Below are 15842 nucleotides of genomic sequence, written 5' to 3' on the forward strand. Positions count from 1 at the left end.
AGCAGTCAGAGTAGCGATCCATCGCCTCGAGAGCTGAAGTATTACCTGGACAATCTGACAAATCTGCGCAAACTGTATATGCTCGGCGACAAGGAGACGTTCAATGATGATTATGCAAACTTTCAAGCATTTCTGGACATCTTCGGCACCTGGAACAATGAAACCTTCTTTAATACGCGGCGTATCATGTATATGGTGAGCTAGTCCATTGACATTGTCATTTGCTCTTTAATAACGTGCTATTTCTAGCTCTCACCCACGTGCTCGGAATTTATAATAAAGTGCAGTCTGAACAATCTGAAAATCCCCTGCTTAGGCGAAAATGCTTTTCAGAAAAAACTGACGAAGTATGGTCCATGCTGCATTTTTAATAGCAATAACTGGCAAGTTTTGCTTATATTCCACAAATACATATGTATTATTAACAAGTGTATTACGTTCTAATTTTATGCAGGCTTAAAAAGAGAAATTTTACTTATCGCTTGGCTGATTCGTCTTTCGGACTGACAGTTGTCCTAAATTCGAGTAAGGCGGACTATTTGTCGCCAGTTTTGAATACCGATGGCTACATTGTTATAATTCATGATGCGGATAATTTTCCGGCGGTAACATCGTCAAATTCATTGGAAATGTTTCCGGGACAAGGGGAAGAGAGTTATCTGAGAATTTTTGCGCGTGTAATAGATACCGATAACAGTTTATACTCATTTTCCCCATATGGCGTAAGTTTTTATGTACTTCCGATTCAATTATCTAATTCTATTCTATTCTATTGCCTGTTAGCGTCGATGTTATTTCCATACGGAAGCGAATATGCCACAGATAGGCTCCATTTATACTTTCCCCAACTGCATTACCAGATGCCGCATACGCAGCATAATTGCCCTATGCAAGTGTCTGCCCTTCCAGATGCCTCTGGAACTGGTGGAGAACTTAGACGGAGTGGTTTACTGTACGCTCGCCCATGTGGCTTGCCTTTCCAATTACCAATGTGAGCCTCTAGCGGCACCTGCTGCGCCTTGTATTATTTAAGCTTCTTTTGATCATTTTTTTAGTTAAATGGAATAATGTACTGACCCAGAGACTTCGGATTCCGGGCCTGGAGCGTGAGTCAGAGGAAGCCTTGTTCTGTCCGCAGTGCCTGCCCTCGTGCAACGATGTTCAGTACAGTGTTTCTCTCAACGAGCTGCCAATCGACACTTACCTGGCGAGCCTATCACCTGACGAAGTCGACACTAGCCTGGGCACCGAGTTGTCCGTCCTGAGAGTGTTTTTTGGAAAGCCGAATGCTAATTACTATATGCGGCTGTTGAACAACGAATGGTTTGAGATCTTCAGTAAGTGGCTGAACGTTTATTTATTTAGCGGTAATTAATAGAGACTTTTCTTGTCAGGTACCGTTGGCAATATTCTATCAATATTTATGGGATTTTCATTGGTGGCCATTTTTGAGACGCTTTTCTTCATTTGCAAGCACATTTACTTGGGCTGTCATCGTATATTGGAGCGCGGCAGAGCCAACAGCAAGGAGAAGAAGTTGGATGCGACAAAACTAAAAATATATCCATGAATGAAAACTGAAGTAATTGAAGAAAATGCGTGGAATCAAATGCTCTGCTTTTCTATTTGTACTTGTAGAAGCGGAATTCGTAAAATATAAAAATTCCTATATCTCTATTCACAATCAACACGTGGCTTCATTTGCGTGCTTCGTAATCCTGGGGCTACGGGGGAGGTTTGGTTTTTTTTTTTTTTTTTTTTTTTTTTTTTTTTTTTTGGAATGCCAGGCTAGACGAGGAAAAATCAAAAAGAACATGACCTGCTTTTGTCCTTGTCGCCACCCCAGATGATTATGACGATGATGATGATGATAATGATAATGATAATGATGATGATGATGGTGATGATGAAGATGTTGTTTCCGTTGGCTGACATTTAATGCGCATTTAACTAATTTCATTTTAAATTGTTGACAATTAAGGGAAATTGCCAAGACGAATCGAGAGCCTGCCTGAATAAACAGCCCATGGAGGCGGTAGTACCAATGCCAATGCCGAGCACCACGTGCCATGTCGCAGTTAATTTGTTGGCAATAAGTTGGAACACGAGGCCTAATTACAACAACACGCACGACATGACTGCAAAATTTTCATTAAAATGAGCAGGCATCAACACCCCGCCCCCTGGCCATGCCCACTGGCACGACAATGCCGTGGGCAGGATACTTGTTAGAGGAGCAGGCTACAAAAAGGCTCGCACTGCGTAGACAGCCGCAACAGTTGCAATCCACAAACGGCTGAGTGAGTGCCAAACATGACAGCGAACGCAGAGCGGGTTGGTCCGGCGGTGCCATGCAAACGTTTGGTGGTTGGACACGCCGCCTGGTGGATAGCCAAGCCGCGAGCTCGTCCACCTGCGCCACGCACGCTAATGGCGGCTATTCGCGAAGAGGAGTCGGCAGCGCGAAAATTGTCATTTGCCGACGCAGTTAAGGATTTGCTGCAAAACCTGTCATTTCATTGTTATGGCAAATTAGTTGAGCACGGACGTGGCATTCAGGAGCGGTAAGTAAGCAGCATGGCCGAAGCCTAAAAGCCCTTGCTTCCCCCTTGTTGGCCGCCCTTTCAATTAGCCGACTCTGCCGCAGATTCTTTTGGCTTATCTGCCACATAACTGCCCTGACTATGCTAATTGCTTTCGTGTGGGGCACGTACAAGGATGCGGCGGATGAGCTAGTCACCACGCTGTACGATCCATTGTATGCAGTCAGCAAAGTGCCCCTGCCCGCCGTTACGGTATGCTCCCAGAATCGCCTATCCAGGCGCGCCGTCTGGCGTTACGCACAGGAGCTGTAAGTTGAGTCCGGTTGCGGTAAGCCCCTCTCTAGCTATACGCTTTGGTCACCCTTTGCAGCAGCAGCAAGGACCCAAGACATCGCAACGCCACTTATTTCTATACGGAGCTGCGTGCCTTTGGCTTGTACTACGGCATCGCTGAGAATATCGACGATGAGCGTGTTTTGCGGCTTCAGAGTTTGCTGGATCAGTTGGATACCAGGCCGCATGATTTGTTTTTCAATCCGAAGGATCGGTTGCGCATTCTAACGCCGAAATGCAGTGACATTTTGGTATCCTGTCGCTTAGGAGGACGACCATTCGATTGCGTGCAGGGATTCCGTGAAACTCTCTCGAGTTTTGGATTTTGTTGCACTTTCAACTACAACGGAAAGTATGTAAATCTTATGCTATCTGATCTTGATTTTAATAGTTTGTGTTTAGTTTTTCTGCAGCTCGATCGTATTACCAGCATTTCTTTGGATCTGATATGGGTCTAATACTGACACTCAGAGCCGCAGCTGATGATAGGTTTTCCGACAAGAACGATCAAGATGGGTTTTCGGTATTATTATTCGATTTACTGCTGCAAATGGATTTTCATATTCATTTCAATCACCACATCCCTAAATAGATTGCTATCAATGAGATACACAATTATCCGGATCCACTATCCGGCGGTGTTACGGTACGTTATGTAAAAACCGGTCGCAGCACTTATTTGCCAGTGCGTCCCCAAATCTTAGAGACTCTCCAGGAGGCCCGTCGCATGAAGCCCGCCGTGGTGCGTATTACAGACATCTGTCAATCATTGCCCAATCATTCAATAACGTGTGTATAGCGTAAATGTCGATTTGGGGATGAGATGCCGCACAACTTCACTCGCCGCTATACCTTCAGCAAATGCATCTCCGCGTGCCGCGCCCACAGCATCTACAGCTTGTGCCAGTGCTTGCCCTTTCAGCTACCCATGCATTACATTGTTGGCGCCACGGGACGCATCTTCTGCACGCTACAGCACATGCAGTGCCTCAGGCACTACACATGTGAGTAGGCTGAGGCTGGGGCCGATTGTCGAGGCCGATTGAGTCTCTGATATTATTTCAGTCAAGTGGAGGAATGTCATCACCAGTCGCGAGTATGTGCCCGGCCTGGAGCATGAGATGGAAGATGCCCTCTACTGTCCACAATGTCTGCCCTCCTGTAGTGAGATACGCTACAATGTGCGTGGCGCCGGAGCTCTAACCCTACACAATCCATTTGGACACATGACGTAAGTAGAAAGTAGTAAGAGCTGAACAAAGGAACAGTTCAAGGACAATTCTCAGCGAAGGTTTGAGACCTATTCAATTTCTGCCTAATCAACTTCCAAATGAAAAATATATTTGCATACTTTCAGGCGGGCAGAAAATGAATCGAATTTGATATGTATATATGCGTATATATACTATTTGAATTTCCCTATTTGCAGTCAAGTCTTAAGCATTAAATTATAATATTATAATATTACATTTCAGTTGCTTTAGTCTTTACTACAAAAGTTTCCCGATTGAGAGTTCCGTTTGTTTAGCTCAATCTCAGTTGATGGTTCCCCGATGGGGTTACGTTTACCCTCCGTCAGTTGCCATAAATGAGTTTAATTTTGCAGTAACGTCCACAGCGGCAACATCAGCAGCCCGGGTAATAACAATTATGGCCATGACAGCTCCGAGCTGGCCGTTGTGCATATTTACTTTGCCGAAACGCACATTCAATACTTTCGGCAGATTATTAAAAACGACTGGTACGAGATCTTCAGTGAGTCTGCTGCATATTACAATTTCCAACAGCAACAAAATACAAATACCACGGCGTGTATATATATACGGCGTGTACTGCTTCATTTCCAGGTACAATTGGCAACATCTGCGGCATCATAGCGGGCTTCTCATTGATTGGCATCTGTGAGCTGCTATTTTTCGTAGTCAAACAATTATGGCATGCATACAAAGCGGAACGGAAGTCGGAGCTCTTTCATACCCGCTGCTATAGCCCATGTCGGTCCCGAGCCCGCACTCGGGCTAATGGCCGTGCAAAGGCAACTCGGCAGCGGCAGCCAATGGAGCTCCTCATACTGCCGTAATTGAGCGAGAGGCCGTGCCAATTTTAAAGCTCACTGACTTTTATACAGTTCTCTGCACGCATTTATAGAGTAGCACTTTTATAGTATATGACGTGAGCTCAAGTGTGTGTGTACGTGTGTGCGTATGTGTTGGTGTGTGTATTGCTGTTGACCTACGCAGCAAATGTTAATTATCGCGCACTGAGCAGCTGCCAGCTGATTGTAGGCCGGGAGCACAACTCAAGTGCACTTACTTTGCATTGTCACATAAAAATAAACAGCACCAGGAGACGCTCAGTCCAACTTAGAAAGCGGTGCACGACGGGCGAGGGGTGGAAAGGGGGTAGGGGGCTGCAAAAAGGTCCAGACGGTAACATTAGTGCCAACAATCTTGGACACTTGCCCACTGGCTGACTGACTGACTGGCCAACAGTTGGCAGTCGAAACAGTCGAACAGTTATGGACCACAAAGTCGAGGAGTTACCGAAAACATTTCAAAGGCTGTTATCCTTGGCACATGGCCCGACTGGCACTTACAATCAAAATAAACTTTTATTTCGGATCGTTTGTGCAGAGATTGACAAAATGAGTAAACAAATGAAAAGCTATCCATGCATACATATGTTGAATTTCACATATATTTGCGAATCCATCCACAGAGGAATTTTCCAATATCTAGTTTAAATTATTCAATTATAATAAATGTTCAATGTTCAATGATGTGTAAAATGTTATTGATTAGTAATGATTAATGCATAATGCATGCATAATTCATAAATATTTGAAATTTATATCAATTAGCGTTATAGTAGATTGTGCTATGGGTTTTCATTAAAGCTACCGAGCACAAAGGATTCATGGAATTCCGAAATATTTTTCTTGAATTTTTTTTATGAATTCCGACATTCAATTGATTTCTACATTCATTCGTCTAGCCAAAGCTAACAAAGTCCACACACACACACACCTATACAAATAGTCGTATGGAAATTCTTTGCCCAGAGTCTGAAAATTGAAATGATTTCCGTTGAATTTGTTTTGCCTTGTCTGAAATCTGCCTAAAAATTGCAAACAAAAAATTTAAATAAACGCACTCGAGGAGCGTAGCAAACGTTATTTCTAGACACATCGCACTGCGCCAGCAAAGCAGCCCAGCTAAACACTAGAAAGCGAAAAAATGTATAAAAAAAATAAAACCCTAGCCCGCTCGGCCTCTATGAGAGACAGACAGTTTTTCCACCCGTGTGGCGTATTATCGCACAATACAATATGTATATTGGATTATTTCGTTTGTGCGCGCTCCCCAGGCTCCGCCTTGACTACCTCCTAATGGCATTGCCGGCCGCATCTACACACAGACACAGCAAAACACAAACGTGCATATCGACAGTTGTTTGGCATGGACTCAGGGCGTATTTGGCTAACAGGAAGCTCACAATGTGGGCAATTGCAATAACGGCATCAGTTCTTTTCGTTACACATCCGCACAGAGCCCAATAATGTGCAGGCATTTTTAGATATATTTTCTTTGATTTTTGCAAGCTTGTATTGTTCATTATGTTTTTAATTGAATTTTTGAAAGTGGCGTGTTAGAGATTATTGACCAAAAAATATAGACAACGGATTCCATAAGGAACCTGAACTGCACCACAAATTTGGCTAGGAATTCTTGTTTGATGAAATCGAAAAGAATTGAGTCAGTCAGGTAAACATGTTCTCTCTGTTTTGCTTACAAAAATATACTCTTTTTATTTAACAAAACGTTTGGTTTGAGTCAGATTTGAATTTGTTTGTTTTCTGTTTGTGGCTTTCAGGTTTCATTCATTTATAAAAGTGACTCAAAAAATATTCTCTCTATTTGAATTTATTTGTCCAGCAATTCTAAATCCTAAAAATCTAAGCATAAGTTTTCAATTCAAAGTGGCTAAACACATAAAGAATTCCCTCAAGTACAATTTTCATTTTGGTTTAGAGGAACTGCCAAGTTTTGCGCCCTTAGTGGAATAATAAATAAAGCTTAGCCTCTTTTATCTCGTCGCCTTATGGGGTTAAGCGTCCTACTAAGGCCAATGAGCAGCCGCAGCCTGCCTGAGTTCGAGTCCGTGTCCGTGCCTGAGTCTGAGTCTGAGTCGGCCTCAGCCGCATTTCAATGTGTCCCATCCCCAAATCGGGATATTTAAAGCGCTTTGTCTCTGGCCGCATTTAAGAACTCGTGTTTCATTGAGGGCTGCCCGCGCTGTTGACAGCGAGTATCGTCGCCCGTTTTAAGGCTACATTCGGTTTTAGCCGCTTAAGCTTTCAATTTTGCTGCTGCTGTTGCCGCTGAGAGAAGTGTTAAATTATTAAAAGCCCAGCGTAGTGTCGGAGTAAGCGAGAAGGTAACGCTGGCCGAGGCAACAAAGAGAGAGATGGAGCTTTCAAGAATTTCCTTCGTTGTTGTTGTTGATTTTTTTAAGTATGTATTTATTTTGCGTCTGCCTCTTGTCTGAGCTCTTGGCGTGCTTTCATGAATAAACATGCAAACAAATTACTTGACAAACAAAAGCTCTGGCGCACACCTGTGAATGCTGCTTACACCGGTGAATGGTGTTTTTGTTACATTTCGGCTGCTCAGACAATGAAAACTGGGCTAAGATTTTAATGGCAAAGCTGCAGTCGCCTCAAATTTTACTGCAATTTCATAGAGCTTGGCTTGCTACAAACATCTGGGGATACGAGGAGCTGAGATGACTGCTTTACATATCTGTGATGAGAAAACTTATATTTTACCATTTAATAGTAGAAAATGAAATAGACTTTTTTTTTGCCCCTGGATTCGACATTTTATTCAAAGTATTTTATATATAAAAATTAAATTTTTATTTCTTCAATTAAAATCTGTCAAACGTTCTATTGAAGGAATTTATAAGAAACTAGCTGGCCCGCCAAACGTTGCATTGCCCTCTATATTATTTCTAGGTAAAAAATTGTTGAAAGCTATGTTGTTCAGGCTGGGATACACTGATAAATTTATTAATCGGATTTTCATTCAAGCACCTTGTTGTAAACGACATTCTTCGTTTTTTGGTCGGGTGCAAGAACAAATAATGCGGATCGTTTGCCAACACGTGAGCATGCCACGTACAATTGACCATGAGAAAAACACGCATTTTCTAGATTGAGGCCACAAATAGTCAAAGATTGGCCCTGTGACTTGTTGATCGTCATGGCGAAGGCAAGACGAAGCGGGAATTGAATTCGTTTAAATTCAAAGGGCATATCTGTTGAGCTCATCGGAATCCTAGGAATAAGAACTTCCTCATCTTTAAATTTTCCTTTGAGTATCAACGCGTGAATCACATTGCTCATCAGTTTTCTTATCACCAAACGCGTTCCATTGCACAGTTTTGGTTGGTTTAAATTTCTAAGCATGCAAATCATGGAGAATTGCTCTTTTCATAGCTGTGTTCATTTCTTGACGCCGGTCAAGTTGTTCTTCCATATTGCCCATGAAGTATATTTGCAAGAATTTTTGCTGTGCATCTTCAATAGGTTGCAATGATCCAATGCGATGGCAAATCTGGCCTTGAATCTTTAAATTCAAAGCCATAGTTATAGTTATATTTACAAACACTATTTACAGAAATCTAACAAACTACATTATTCAAAATTTTTTTTTGGCAGTCATAGAAAATAAAATTTTTAACGTAAATTACCTTAAATATCCGTCTCCAATATTTTCCGCCCCAAATTATGTCATTTGGAAACAGGCATTGTATTTTTGAGTGTTCGCTAGAAAATGTCGTGATTCTAGTGTTTCGCCATAAAGCAGGGAACGCAATGGCTATGGTGACCGCTAATGGCAATGTCACTTTACCACTAAGGCAGCACAAACCGGGCGTTTCACCAGCAAACTTCAATGCGCCACAATGCTAGCAAACAACGTCCATTGGACCAATGCAAACTAAACGATTCAAGCTGTAATCAATGGTGCAATCATATCGAAACGCTGCTCGATTCAAATCAATCCTTGAACCATTTCTTATTGCCATTTCACGGGCTGCCTCTCTTTGAGAAGCACGAATTAAGGCCCTTCTTCCCTGGGTACTAACGCGGAGCCTTTCTCGGGCGATTTCTCGCTCTTCGTCAGATAATTGACTCGCGCTATTCCGTTGCCTAATTGCATTATGGGTCCGCCGGGAAAGATTAGATCTTCTAGGACGCGGCATTTTTATTAATAGTAATACTGCCCTCGCACAAAACCATATAAAACAATCGAGAAATATAAATATAAATAATTTACACAAATTTATGTTTGAGACAAACAAATACCTGAACTTTCGAGATATTTAGCTTTTGTAAAAGTCCAAAAATACAATTTTTAATAATTAACTTTTTTTTTTTAATTTCGAATTTTGAATTTTGAATTTTTTATTTATTTTTGATTGTTAGGTTTTAATCTTTTGATTTTTTTTTTTAATTTTTGCAGATTTTTGATTTGAAATATTTATAAAGTTTAAAAGTCCGAAAATATAAAAAGCCAAAAATACACTTTTTAATAATTACCTTTTTTTTTTTTAATTTCGAATTTTTAATTTTTTATTTATTTTTTGAACAGTCAGGTTTTAATCTTTTGATTTTTTGCAGATTTTTGATTTGAAATATTTTTCCTTTTGATTTGAAATTTTTTTTTTTTTTTTTTTTTTTTTTTTTTTTTTTTTTTTTTTTGAATAGTCAGGTCTGCTCGAGGTCAGGAGACCGTAGACTGACTGACTACATTTGTTTATTTACTTCTACACTATTGTCAAAACTGTCACTGTTACCAAGCCTACTGGGTATAAAAAAAATTTGAACATTTGGGGAAAAAACCGCGTTTTTCAAGTATTCGGCAAATTTTTTCAGTATTTTTAAGACCCTATACTAAACTCGTTGCGGAGACAAATCCAACAAATCAAAAACCATGAAAATTGGTTCAGCCCAAATCAAGTTATAAGCAGTCTTCACTTTTACACAACTTTCTTTTATATATATAGATAGTCTATTACTGTATGAGAAATAACTTAAATTGAATTTAAAATTTTCCATTTCATTCATATTTTATTCTAGAGCACGGCTGCAGAAGACATTTGGTTTGGCCTGCAATCATTTCACAAGCTTCACATTAGTCTGCCGTTTGTTAGACAGAATGATTTCAAACACACATATATGTATAAATACATACATACATTCCTATATATGTACTTGAATATTGTAATATAATCCCATTGAACATGGAATGCTATATGCGTCATTGCATTTCTAAGCATAGCTAATGCCCAGCTTAGTAGCCCCACTCATTTCTCCCCCTCCCCCCATACCGAATTCAATCAAGTGTGCCCAGGCGTACAGAAGGCGCTCTATTTGGCGTGCGTTGCACCCACATCGAAACAAATCGGAATATGGAAACAGAACAACTCCCCCCCCCCAAAAAAAAAAAAAAAAAAAACTCACTGAATGCGTAGCTGTCAAAAAAAGAGAAACGTACAGAAGTATGTATATGAAATGTTTTTGCAGCTCAACGCTAGAGCTGGGGAATATCGCCTGGCTATGGGGCATACGCGCCCAACCAGCTGGCTCTAGGAGTCTAGACATCAATCAACACCTTGGCCATGTTGATTGACAGGCGAAACGACAGCATTGAAAAATAAATCTGTCATTTGCATTTTGAGTTTCGTTTGAAATCAATATGAATGTGGTACTTGAGAGCCATTTGCTGCTTTTTTGTTGTTGTGGTCGTGGTTGTTGTTGTTGTTGTTGCTTCCAAAGTCAATTTGTCAAAAACATGCCGAGCTCCCCAAAAAAAAAAAAAAAAAACTTAGAATCAAAGGCTTTTCATAACATTTCAGTGTCAGACGTATTTGCATCTTCGAAATGGAAAATCCGTTGGTTTTGTCGGGTTTGTATTACAGATTAAAAAGTGATTTTTCTCAAACCACTGAAAAGCACATATGAAAGTAAAAAAGCACAAATATTTATGCGGTTTTGCATGAAACAAACCACATATTTAATTAATACAAAGTAAATGATTGGCAAATAAAATAAATTCGGCTTGCGAGCGCAGCAGACGTGAAATTGTTATTTGAGCATAATAAAAATATTTGTTTATGGCGCGGATTTTCCAGCCCAGCGCCGAACACAGAGCAGCACAGGCCTTCAGTAGTGATCCATTTGTCATACCAATCTGCTGCAGGCAGACAGTTTATTTAAATGATTCAATCATATTTGCATACATCTGTAAGACATACAAATTTACGCAGCGAGCGCTGGCAATCCGTTCATGCTGATTCTTGAAAGCTCTGTTTCAATACACGCTCACCAGGGACATAGAGGGTATATTGGTTTGCTAGGAAGTTGAAACTGTAAGTAAGTTTCTAACAGTTATAGATCAAGAACTGAGGTCTTTGCAAATCTCTGGTAGATTGCTTTATAGACCCTTGCTTCTGCTGTTTACTGGGAACGAGTATTACGCAGTCAGTTGTACCCTCTCATAATTTTGCAATGTTCATTATGTAGTTAAGCTCTTTATAATCTTAACAACTGTGGCTTATAGACAATCTCATTTCATATGCGAGGGCTTAATGGCAGTTGACAGTCCTTTGAATGCCCTGCATTACATAAATGGTTTTTAAATTATTTTCAACTGAATGAAAGGCTCTCCACCAGCTCCATATATATTATACTGATGATTCGCTAATTTTCCATTAATTTTGGCTTTCTCATCAGCTCCTAAATTACAATTGATTTAAAACTCTTTTCTTTAACAAATATTTTACAGCCTCATTTGAGATCAAAGGCATTTCAATAAAAAACATTTCAACCCAAATTGTAATTGTGAAATTCAATTGAAATACGCAGATCTTAATAACCATTAACTTCTTATTGAATTCCACTCAGTGGGGAGTCTCGTTCTCTGCCGCTGAAGTCCTTGGTGAAAATTGCTGTTTATGTTTTACATGCTGCCTGTAATTTCGCTGGGAAAATGGCGAAAATATCCTGCAGCTGATTTTTAATTACGAAAACACAAAAACAAGAGAGAAGAAAGGAAGTTGTTGCGACTTCGTGTATGTAAACACAAATACAAATACAATCACGGAGTAGAGTGTACACACACACACACACACACACACACACTCTCTGTCCCTGTCTGTCTACGACTCACTTGCGAGACCTCAATGAAGCCGTCTAGGTGGCTCGTGTGTGCTTAAGTGTATGTCTGTGCCTGTGTGCGTGTGTGTGTATGTGTGTATGTGGCTGTATGTGTTCGGCAGCAGATTTCAATTTTTGTGTGTTAATTACATTGCCGGCATAAGTTCAGGACCTCTCCCCACAACAGCCGCTACAGCACTGTTAACATTGCATGGGCGTGGCAATGCCACGGAGCAACGCCCACTTTTTTGGCAGCCGTTGTGCTTGTGTTAAGCATTTTGGCGCTTGTGAATGTTTAATTATCAAAAATTTGCACTAGATCCTTGTTTGTTTATTCTTTTTGGGCACATTTCGTTTAATGGTCATGTGTGTGTGTGTATCTATGTCTATGGGTGGATTTGTGTGTGTGTGTGGGGGGCTTATGGTAATTGCTAGCTCTATAACTGTGCAGCAGTGTGTGATACTAATGTTTTACAAGTACTAGTTATTTACTTTCCGCTTATCCAACCGAGGTGCATGTGCCTGGCCAGAAGCTACGGCTGTGGCTCGGGCTGTGGGCCGAGGACTGGGCGGAAGAGCCGCAGCTGCTTTGTGTGGCCGAAAATTTGATTTGCTTGTGCTGGATTTTTGAATAATTGAAGCGAGTTCCGCTGCGCTAAGCTCGTTGGCCTCTTGTCTATTTACTTATTAATGCTTAACAATGTACTAACAACAACAAGCAAATTATTTATAATTACAGCAACGGCAGCATCAGTAGGAGCAGTAGATGAAAGATGTAGAAGAGGACCATTACAAAGTCACGACGCACATTTCTCATTTTTATGGTTTTTGTATGTGGGCGCAGCAGCAACAACAACAGCAACAGCAATGACAATTTAATGCCTTTAAAACAGCAAAATGCCGTTAAACCGGCAAAAGGAAATAATGTACAACAAGGAGCATCCCGGACTGTCTACCGGATTCGTGTTTCTGGTTTCTCTTATTATCCCGTTGTCGCCTGACAAATAAACACTATGTGTGTGTATGTGTGTGTGTTTGTGTATGTCCTCTATAAAACCAACAGCAACAACAAGAACAGCATTAAATTAAATACATAAATCATCTTTTTGTATGTGCCGACAAGGGCGTTCACATCCAGCATAAGAGGCGGACCAAGTCTGGCACTGAAAAAAAAAAAAAAAAAAAAAAAACAACAACAACGCGGAAAACAGCAAAAACGAAAAAAACAGCACAAAGTAAATAAGGAACACTTTTTTGTTGTAATTATAAATGTCTAACAGGCAGCGTCGGCGACACAGTCCCAGACATTGTTTATCATTTTCCTGGGCAAATGCTCTCTGGCTGCTGTAAGACCAAAGTTCCAAACTCGCCTTAAACTTGACCCTAAACTGGTGTTAAAAATATAAAATAATACACTTCTGCAAGCTTGTTGATTAAAAGAAGGCTCTATTTAAAAAAAAAAAAACAAGTAAGAAAATTCTAGTTGAGAGTGCTCGACTAGATACTACCCTGAACCCAACAAATAAAAATGCTCATTTAGTATGGTTGAAATTTCAATTTCGATGTATTTAAAAATATAAAGAAAATACCAAACTCATTTAATAAAATATAAAAATATTTTGAAACAATTAAAAAAAACTAACATCAGTTGCATCGATCGGGATTCGAACCGCGACTCCTCGATCGAGCGTCATGCTGCTAACACACTAGGCCACCTCACTCCTGCTAGCGGCGCTGGCAAAACTCAAATAGATTCACTGCTGCAGCGCCATCTACCAAAACTAAACGAAACTAATTGCTGATGTGATTCTAAGAATCTGCTAGAATAACCGAACTATTAAAAACGCACATAAAGTATAGTTAAAATTTCAATTTCGGTGTATTTAAAAATATAAATTAAATAGAAAACTCATTTATGAAAATATAAAAATATTTTGAAACAATTAAAAAAAAATTAACATCAGCTGCACCGACCGGGAATCGAACCGCGACTTCTCGATCGAGCGTCATGCAGCTAACACACTAGGCCACCCCACTGGGTGGCTGGTGGCGCTGGCAAAACTCAAATAGATTCACTGCTGCTGCGCCATCTACCAAAACTAAACGAAACTAACAGCTGATGTGATGTATTTGTTGTAGCTGCTGCACGTGCGTTTGTTAATTGGCCAAATATTTGATTATTTTTTATTAATTTTTGGCTGAACGGAATTTAATGAAACTTTCGGCATATGATTTACATATTATATTGAATATTTGAGAAATTAAAAAAAAAGAAAAATCATTCACAATTAGCTATAGTGGCATCTGATTTGAACTTGAATGTTTTTACTCGATAAAAACATAACGGGATGATTTATCGAATTTTAAAAGCAAACTCGTCCGCGCTGTGTAAACGGTCATTTTAAAAAAAAATTCAAGTCTCTAGCTCTTATATCTTCGGAAATCGACGCGTTCAAACATACGGACAGACGGACAGACGGACGGACGGACAGACGGACAGACGGACAGACAGACAGACGGACAGGGCCAAATCGACTCAGCTCGTCGCCCTGATCAAGAATATATATACTTTGTGGGGTCTGCCACGCCTCCCTCTGCCTGTTACATACATTTCAACAAAACCATTATACCCTGATTTCCCATTTTCAATGGGTTCAGGGTATAAAAAAAATAAACACCCAAGCTGCTTGGGTAGGCATTGCTTCGAGGATTAAATGTATTTTTGCTTTCTTTTTGATTGATTGCTATAAAAGGGAGTTGGACTGTGAGAGAGGATGAGGGTCTGTAAAGTTGCTGCTTATTGAAATGAAATGTTGAAATAAATATACACAAAAAAAACAACGACAAATATATAGCTATATATTATATCTATGTTTAGATCAAAATAACTCATGTAAAATTAATTAAATTAGAATTTTGCTGCAACTTAAGACTTGTTTATTTTGATGTCTTAAAGCTCATCTGAATGGAAGTTGAGTCTATATCGATATCCTTGCATGAATCGAGTCAGAGACGTGGATATTTTATATACATAGTATGTACATATATACATATGTATGTATGTATGTAGTACGTATTATATTTGGCATCATATAATATATGATACACCGGTTACTCTCATCAGCATATACTCCTATATATAATACAGAGCAGAAGTGTTGCGTATAAATTAAGTGGAAGCGATAAATTTATATTTTAGACAACTAATTGCTGTTTAGCATAGTCTATGTCTTGTATACGACTGAAATGCCATGTCAAGTGCTATCAACTTGTTGTAGCTGAATAAATCAGCAGGCGCATTTTGATGTGATCGCACTATAATTAATTCGCTTCTATATCAGATTTGTGGGCATATTAACCAACTAACAGCACTCATTAAAATGCACCAAAAGTCACCCAGTGCTGCACAGACTCTTTTAGCCCTTGTCATTATAATTAATTAATGACGATTACGTGTAATTAACATGTTCCACTTCGTTTTTTTTTGGTTTTTCATGTGCTGTTTGTGATTTTAATTTATGCGTCAGATTTTAAATTAATTTCACATTATTTGGTAAATCAAGCATAAATGCGATAAATTAATAGTTAAAAGTAAATGAACCGGATTTTTATCCATTGTACGCACAATTGAAACATGTAAAAAAAAAAAAAAAAAACAAAAAAAAAAACGATTCGGCTCTAAGAAAAAACTGTTATTTTTTGTGTTCGGTATTAAATTTTTAAAATCCGATATGCTGCTGTCC

The 15842-nt window shown here is 39.7% G+C and overlaps 2 protein-coding genes and 2 long non-coding RNA genes across 6 annotated transcripts; 3 read left to right on the forward strand and 1 right to left on the reverse strand.

The window, feature by feature from the left end:
• Positions 1–78: 78 nt before the first annotated feature.
• LOC108621368 (pickpocket protein 11) lies at positions 79–1570 on the forward strand. Its single transcript, XM_089462417.1, has 4 exons — positions 79–195; positions 784–991; positions 1056–1337; positions 1395–1570. The coding sequence occupies exons 1-4, from the start codon at positions 79–81 to the stop codon at positions 1568–1570; spliced, it is 783 nt and encodes a 260-aa protein (XP_089318543.1).
• Positions 1571–2313: 743 nt separating this feature from the next.
• On the forward strand, positions 2314–5199 carry ppk24 (pickpocket 24). The gene is made up of 9 exons (XM_089462418.1): positions 2314–2564; positions 2648–2851; positions 2914–3228; positions 3279–3399; positions 3469–3618; positions 3676–3880; positions 3942–4107; positions 4474–4631; positions 4724–5199. Exons 1-9 carry the CDS (start codon positions 2314–2316, stop codon positions 4954–4956), a joined length of 1803 nt encoding a protein of 600 aa, XP_089318544.1. The 3' UTR covers positions 4957–5199.
• A 2713-nt stretch (positions 5200–7912) lies between these two features.
• Positions 7913–9946, reverse strand: LOC149270604 (uncharacterized). Of its 3 annotated transcripts, XR_016271595.1 has the most exons (3): positions 9247–9946; positions 8631–9160; positions 7913–8506 (listed from the first exon to the last, which is right to left on the reverse strand). It is a non-coding gene; the product is annotated as an uncharacterized LOC149270604 (long non-coding RNA). The 3 variants fall into 3 exon arrangements; XR_016271594.1 differs by having other exon boundaries at positions 8631–9946; XR_016271596.1 differs by having other exon boundaries at positions 7913–8569; positions 8631–9946.
• Positions 9947–10373: 427 nt separating this feature from the next.
• On the forward strand, positions 10374–13123 carry LOC108609153 (uncharacterized). Its single transcript, XR_001915589.2, has 2 exons — positions 10374–10849; positions 12839–13123. It is a non-coding gene; the product is annotated as an uncharacterized LOC108609153 (long non-coding RNA).
• The last annotated feature ends 2719 nt before the right edge of the window (positions 13124–15842 follow it).

This window comes from Drosophila arizonae, chromosome 2, assembly GCF_054131065.1.
Source record: "Drosophila arizonae isolate 15081-1271.41 chromosome 2, UAZ_ARI_1.0, whole genome shotgun sequence".
In the NCBI taxonomy this organism is placed as follows: Eukaryota; Metazoa; Arthropoda; class Insecta; order Diptera; family Drosophilidae; genus Drosophila; species Drosophila arizonae.

Coding starts and splice junctions, on each gene's coding strand:
- LOC108621368 (XM_089462417.1), top strand. CDS start 79: ATGCTCGGCGACAAGGAGACGTTCAATGATGATTATGCAAACTTTCAA. Junction 196..783: donor CGCGGCGTATCATGTATATG/GTGAGCTAGTCC, acceptor ATTGCCTGTTAG/CGTCGATGTTATTTCCATAC. Junction 992..1,055: donor TTGCCTTTCCAATTACCAAT/GTGAGCCTCTAG, acceptor TCATTTTTTTAG/TTAAATGGAATAATGTACTG.
- ppk24 (XM_089462418.1), top strand. CDS start 2,314: ATGACAGCGAACGCAGAGCGGGTTGGTCCGGCGGTGCCATGCAAACGT. Junction 3,881..3,941: donor GTGCCTCAGGCACTACACAT/GTGAGTAGGCTG, acceptor ATATTATTTCAG/TCAAGTGGAGGAATGTCATC. Junction 4,108..4,473: donor AATCCATTTGGACACATGAC/GTAAGTAGAAAG, acceptor TAAATGAGTTTA/ATTTTGCAGTAACGTCCACA.